Source organism: Colobus angolensis, unplaced genomic scaffold (assembly GCF_000951035.1).
Source record: "Colobus angolensis palliatus isolate OR3802 unplaced genomic scaffold, Cang.pa_1.0 Scaffold27, whole genome shotgun sequence".
Classification (NCBI taxonomy): domain Eukaryota; kingdom Metazoa; phylum Chordata; class Mammalia; order Primates; family Cercopithecidae; genus Colobus; species Colobus angolensis.
The window spans coordinates 15,380,971-15,388,210 of record NW_012115932.1 but is presented as its reverse complement, the minus strand read 5'-3'; the positions used below and the strand labels follow the sequence as shown (position 1 = coordinate 15,388,210).

The window sequence follows — 7,240 nt, the reverse complement described above, 5'->3', positions numbered from 1 at the left end:
TGTCTCCAAAGGAAAAAAAAAAAAAAAAAAAAAATATATATATATATATAAAAATCTGACTGGGTGGACTGGCTCACGTCTGCAATCCCAGCACTTCGTGAGGCCGAGGCAGGTAGATCATGAGGTCAGGAGTTCAAGACCAGCCTGACCAACATACTGAAACCCTGTCTCTACTAAATACAAAAATTAGCAGGGCATGGTGGCGCGCCTGTAGTCCCAGCTACTCGGGAGGCTAAGGCAGGACAATCGCTTGAACTCAGGAGGCAGAGGTTGTGGTGAGCCGAGATGGCGCCACTGCACTCCAGCCTGGGCAACAGTAGGGAGACTTCATCTCAAAAAAAAAAAAAAAAGAAGAAGAAAAACAGTGACAAATACTGCCTTAAGTTTGACTTCATTTATGGAAGTCTGACATGCAAGTACTTTGAGTTTTTATTTTTCTTTTGAGATTGGGTCTTGCTGTGTTGACCAGGCTGGCCTCAAACTCCTGGCCTTAAGAGATCCTCCCATCTCGGCTGGGTATTGGGATTACAGGCGTGAACCACTGCGCCTGGTCAAATTTGAATTTTTAAGCTTTCAGCTCTTTCAGCCTTTTTCCTGTTTCCTGCCTTCATCATCAATGCTCAAAGATTTTGAAGAACCACCAGTTTAAAACCTAAACTCCCAATTTGATCATTCATGCATGTTCTCTATTAGAGTGCATGTTCTTTTATTTTATTTAATGTGTTTTCAATAAATGCATATGGACCAATCTCAGAACTGAAGGACAAAGCTGAGAGCTAAGTATTTAATGTATTACTGATACTGGCACACATAAGACCAATTATAAACAGTACTTTATACCAGCGTGTGTGTAACTGTTTATACCAACAGTTTGATCTAGTTTAATATAAACACATCAAATCTTGTTTCCAACCATATTTTAAATCCCAAGAAAAATCTTAATATCCCTTTTAGGATCTTATTTTTGTCCGTTAAGTATCTACATAAAACCACAAGCCAAAATCCTTTCGGGGAATAACAAACCTTCAATAACCATTTGTAAAATGAATACAGAGCTATTTAGTCAGATTTTCTTTCAACTCAATCTAATTAATTCATAATACATACCAGGCTTGATGGGTGTAACATCCACTAAATCTTTAAAACAAAGGGACATAGTCAAACTTCGCAAATGCTATAGTCTACCCTTCTGAAGAGTCACAAGTCACAGCACTGTAAAGGCTCATGACCCAATATCCTTTCAATTCAGCTCATTTAACTTAAACTGACAACAGATGACCACTTGCCCTTTTATTATAAACTATTACACAGGATGGCTTTTTATAAATGACCTTGATAAAATCCTCATGCATATAACGATGTCAAATTCCTTTTTTTGTTAAGATTTCAGAAGTGCATCAAGTTTCTAAGATCATACTTACTCTTCATCATCATCATCTTCATCATCATCATCATCATCTTCATCAGCAAGTTTTACTTTTTTCTTTTAAAAGAAAAGGTACATACTCATGAACAAGAGCTGTTTTATCACCAAACTAAAATCTATAATATACAAAACCTATAATAAAATTGCCATCTCTACCTGTGGAACCTTGCTACCACCTCCAGGGGCAGACCGCTTTCCAGATATACTTAAGAGTTTCACGTCCTCCTCCTCTTCATCTTCTGACTCTGCATCTTCCTCCACAGCTAAAATACAATTTATTAGATATTATAAAACTCAAGCAGCAAAGAAATCAGAAGAAAAACACTGATAGCAAACAGTAAATATTCTAAAAACTGAGATTTCTATTCTATTTAAAAAAAAAAAAGCAAATAGGAAAACAAACTTTTTAACAAAGGTATTTTGAGGCCTAACGTTCACTGCCAGGTTTTAAATGCAAGAAGCCTGGGCAGGGTGGCTCATGCCTGTAATCTCACTTTCGGGAGGCCAAGGCGGACCACTTGAAGCCAAGAGACCAATCTGGGCAACACAGTGAGAGCCCATCTGCACATATACAAAAAAAATTAGCCAGACGTGGTGGAGTGTGCCTGTAGTTCTAGCTACTCCAGAGGCTGATGTGAACCCAGCAGTTTGAGGCTGTAATAAGCTATGATCACTGCACTCCAGCCTCATTAGAATGAGACTGTCTTTATTAAAAAAAAAAAAATTTAAGCCAGGCACAGTGGCTGATGCATGTAGTACTAGCACTTTGAGAGGCCAGGGCGTGCAGAACACTTTAAGGCCAGGAATTCAAGATCAGGCTGGCCAACATCACAAAACCCCTTCTCTACTAAAACTATAAAACACAACTAGGCTTGGTGGCACACGCCTGTGGTCCCAGCTACTGGGGAGGCTGAGACAGGAGGATCGCTTGAATCCCAGAGGGAGAGGTTCCAGTGAGCCAAGGTCATGCCACTGTACTCTACCCTGGGTGACAGAGCAAGATTTTGTCCCCTCGCCCCAAAAATTAATTTGTCCTCTCCAATTATAAATTTCTAGACTCACACTGGAATCTATTTTAAAGACAGCAGTACTATACCCATGCTTTAAGTCCAAACTGGGAACCAAGCAACTGCATTAAAGAGAATAAACTAAGTAGTATAATATATAAAAATAACGTACCTACTAAGTGCTGTCCACTAATATGCACTGGCCCTGAACCACACTTCAACCTTAAGACCACTGGTGGTGTTATTTCAAAGCCCCCAAGGGAAACCTAGAAGGAAGAAATTTTTAATCACTAAACATATGAAGAAAATGTACAATAAACATTACAAGCAAACACATAAGCCAAATCAACAAACCCGTGAAACTGTTTCTCCACCTCTGATAAACTAGCAGCAGAAACCCCCATGTTCAAGAGCTGACCATTGAACTCCAGTGACAGAAGACAAAGAACCACTTTCTACCTCCTTGGTACAACGAAATGACACCAAACCTACCTTAAAACAGAATTAAACCTTGACACAACATCCAAAGTATATAAGTGCCCTTACCGTTGGCTGTACAGACATTTTCAAAGTTGCCAGTGTTACTTTAATTGGACTGCCTTCGTAATTCATTGCCTCTGCTTCAACAATGTGCAATTCATCCTTTGCACCAGCCCCTAAACTGACCTGTGAACAAAAAAAAAATACTACTTCAACTTTGAGTTCCACCTATTTTACACCCCCCCACCACTAAATGTTATATGCAGCCATGCGTCACTTAACCACAGGGCTAAGTTCTGAGAAATGTGTTGTTAGACAATTTTATCTTTGTACAATCGTAAGAATGTGCTTATACTAACAAACCTAGATGGTATAGCCTACTACACGCACCTAGGCTACAAACCTGTACAGTATGTTACTGTACTGAATACTGTAAGCAACTGAAATACAATAGTATTTGTGCATCTAAGCATAGGAAAGGGCGGGCGTGGTGGCTCATGTCTGTAATCCCAGCACTTAGGGAGGCTGAGGCGGGCAGGTCATGAGGTCAGGAGTTTGAGACCAGCCTGGACGACATGGCAAAATTCCGTCTCTACTAAAAATACAAAAATTAGCCAGGCATGGTGGCACATGCCTGTAATCCCAGCTACTTGGGAGGCTGAGGCAGGAAATCACTTGAACACGGAAATCAAGAGGTTGCACTGAGCTAAGATTATGCCACTGCACTCCAGCCTGGCTGACAGAGGAAGACTGTCTCCAAAGGAAAAAAAAAAAAAAAAACAGGAAAGGTACATTAAAAATAGGGTATAATAATCTTATGTGACCACCGTTGTATGATCCATCTGTTGACCCAACAGTTGCAATGAGGCACATGACTATGATTTTTTTAAAAAACAAGTATAAACCTCTCACTGTTACCTTGGAAAACAAATCTGTGCAATGTTATCCTCAGGTTTTGTGATCTTGGCAAATCAATTTCTCATATTCAGAAAATTTAAGAAATGCATAAATATGCATACACACAATATAGATCACCTAACTTATTTATTGAGCAACTTCTAAGTTGAGACAAGAGCTAGTCTCTGGTAGACATGTAAGATTATCGATGCCTTTTACAAGGGCTTTATAATCCAACTGAAGAAAATAAGGCAAGTTTAACAATGTGACTGGATTTTACATGGTTACCAAATGAATATAGATGCCAAGTTCTTCATCAAAGATGTACAGACAGTGAGGTACACACAATACCCAGGTGTAAGAAATAGTATTTTACAAGCAGTCAGCAAAGGAAAAGTCTCAAGCCACATGAAAAGAAACTAAAAGGCTGAAATCAAGTAGGGTTAAGTAGTTTATTTTGAAAGTTTAAGTACCGTTCTTAAAGATAACTGGTGCTCATTTTCATCATTATCCACCTTAAAGTGATAATCTTTGTCGGCCTTTAGTTCACAACCTGTAAATGAAGAAAAAAGCAACTCTAACAAGGAGAAAAATAACACTGAAACTTAAGTGTGGGTAACCAAAAAGGTCAGGTCTAACTTTTGAACTAGTTTTTCACAATTTTAGCTACCAGAAGGCAAAGCAGAATGATCAATTCCTAGATTCTTGAACAGAAACCTCTACAAACAAGTTAACACCCATAGAAGACTACAATTCCATTTTCTCATCATACCATATTTCATCTCTACGCTGATAGGCACTGTTATTCTGCATACAGAAACAAGCTCAATTTAGGTTTAGTAAATCTGAACCTAAAACAATTACCTGAAACCAAATGTAATGTCCAATGTTAACTTTCCCACTATTTAAAACAGCTGATTTACCCACCTAAGTTCCCAAATGGAAAGTTCGAAATGAGAACGGTTACAAACATGAATAGCTTACTATTACAAAAGAAAAACGACAAAGGTAAAAGAACCAAAGCTTGCTACAGGGGTCAACACTCTACTCTTTAAAGCAACAGAAAGTGACATAGCCTGAAACTATATTCAGAAACTATGTTTAAGACAAGGAGGGCTGTTTCCAACAGTTATCAAAAACTACTGATACAAACTTATCAAAATTCTCAGTTATCCAAAATAGCTAGGAATTAAAGCCTTAACGTTTTAAATACATGTGTCTACTCCCACTCTATGCATGGGCAAAATTCTTTAAAATACTGTCAGAATAAAAATTTTAAATAATCCCATTTAACTACCATCTAACCGTTACCAATACATATACATGCTTAAATGTGAAGAGGTTTAATTAACAAATCTCAGCACGGATAATGAACAAGATAAAATTCACGGTAGGATTCGCACTTACTTCAAAGTCTGAATAGTACAAATTGCTTCTGCAATTAAACCTACTGACATTAAAAACCCAAGTGGGACTCTCCTTTTTGGGGCAGGGCTACCGCAAGTCGAGGTGGGTGGTGGTCCCAAAATCCTGCGAATAGTTTTAGGTCTTGATCTGACTCAAACCGAACACTCTACGTGTTTCTTGAATTTAAATAAGCGGTTTGGTCAATGCCGCACAAATGGCGGCATGCGAGGACGTCCCCCTAAAACGAAGCCTCATTAATATTCACGAAGCAGCAGCTACGAGTCAAGGGTCTTGGTTAAGTTTTAGCCTCTTTGCCTATAAGCACAACCTTCGTTAAGTGAATTCATCTCTGGGCACCAGTGCCGTCATCTGCAAAGTGGGGCTAGCTCCACCTACTGCAGTGAGACAGAAAAGAGGCTCAAAAAAAAAAAAAAAAAAGCTGCCATCACAGTAGATGGCTGTAAGCACTGAACAAAGACCTCCAGAATCCTAGTGTTACCAGCCTTTTAACATTTCCCACTTCAACTGAGCCACAGCATCCCTTGATCTGGAGTAGCAACATGCTGGTGAGCCCCGGATGTAGCGCCCACACCCCCCCCTCCCTCCCCCCAACCACGTGGCAACCACGTGCTCCCAGCGGTTGCGGCCTCCTCGCGCCGCGCCGCGCCGCGCCTCCCCTCCCCCAGTAACTGGCCGAAGCACGCGAGTGAAGTGTGGGTCTGGCAGCTCCAGACTCTGAGGTCAGAACAACGCCAGGCCGTGCATTTATCCTCTCCAACAAGCAGGCCCATGCTTCCCGGTAAACCCAGCCTCCGGGACCACCAACCCAGGGCCTGGGATCAGAAGCCTACGAACAAACTGTTAGAAAATAAACCACGCCTGGGGCTCCGCGGCGTATCCCCGGCAACGGCCGAACTTCCAGGCGGCCAGTTCCGCTATACCTCAGGCCCTGGGCCACGGACTGCTCACGCTCCAGGCGCTTCAGGCCGCTCGTCTCCTCCCCCTTCACGCCTCCGGCTCCCCGCGCGGCTCCAATCCTTCCAGGTCCAGGGCTCGGGCAGCTCTTCCCACCCGCTCAGGCCTCCAACCGGTCTGGCGGTCTCCACCAGACCCTGCTGCAGCCGGATTCCCTCCCCTCACCCCCACCTTCACCGCCACCAGGCCCCGCTCGGCCTCGCTCCAGCTCCCCCCTGCAGTTACCGAAAAGATAGTTCTGGGGCCTCAGGGGGCTCATGTCCATGTCCGTTGAATCTTCCATCAGGTGGCGGCACGCACTTAGGTAGGAGAGAAGGCGGACGGAGATACACGAACGCTGCTCCAGAGAACAGCCGCGCAGGACGGAATCACACCAGGGAAAGGACGCAGGCTCCCCGCGCTTATATAAAGCCCCTGAAGATCTCGCGAGCACTTCTCAAGTCCCGCCTCCGCGCGCGTGCTCCGGAGCCTTCCCACCCCCGTACCGTAGCCCTCCTGCGCAAGCGCTCTTCAACCACACTCCTTTTTACCTCGCCCCCCACCTCCTTCCAGGTATTCCGCGGGCTCCCACCGAGCACGCGCACTCGTACACGGGCCCCACCCCTCCGCCACTGTCGCCTGTGCGCACGCGTGCTTTCCAGTCGTAACGCGCGCTCCCCACCTCCAACACTTCCACGTCCTCTCCCGCTCAAGCGCGCCGGCCTCCCGCCAAGAGTCTGCGTAGCCCACCCTGCAAAATGGCGTCGGCAGCTCTTAGCTGTGTTAGATATGGCGGGTTAGCTGGCTGGGAATGAGCCGGAGAGCACTTCCATTGACTTTCCCCATACCCTAGTGCCTTGCAATTCTCCAAACAGGCGTAATCATTTCAGGATTTTTTTACTTGCCTGAAGGCTTGGGATCGCAGTTAATCGTTACCCCAAAGTTCAGGTGCCGGAGAGAGTGAATTGCGGCTTATTCTTTGTTAGGAAGGAAAGATGTAGCTACCGGCCAGGCTGTGTTTTTACAGCTCTGCCCTTCCTGAGAAAACATCTCCAAAGTCCTCATCTTT

The 7,240-nt window shown here is 43.6% G+C and overlaps 1 protein-coding gene across 7 annotated transcripts in view; it reads right to left on the bottom strand.

The window, feature by feature from the left end:
* NPM1 (nucleophosmin (nucleolar phosphoprotein B23, numatrin)) overlaps window positions 1-6,777 on the bottom strand; it is a 21,719-nt gene extending 14,942 nt beyond the window's left edge. For all 7 annotated transcript variants that reach the window (XM_011947777.1, XM_011947778.1, XM_011947781.1 and 4 more), the window contains exons 1-6: window positions 6,418-6,777; window positions 4,284-4,363; window positions 2,980-3,099; window positions 2,606-2,699; window positions 1,583-1,689; window positions 1,422-1,483 (exon numbers count right to left, since the gene is read on the bottom strand). In XM_011947777.1, coding sequence (XP_011803167.1) covers window positions 1,422-1,483; window positions 1,583-1,689; window positions 2,606-2,699; window positions 2,980-3,099; window positions 4,284-4,363; window positions 6,418-6,475 — 521 coding nt within the window. In that variant the 5' untranslated portion in view covers window positions 6,476-6,777. The remainder of the gene's footprint in view (window positions 1-1,421; window positions 1,484-1,582; window positions 1,690-2,605; window positions 2,700-2,979; window positions 3,100-4,283; window positions 4,364-6,417) is intronic.
* Between the last annotated feature and the right edge of the window lie 463 nt (window positions 6,778-7,240).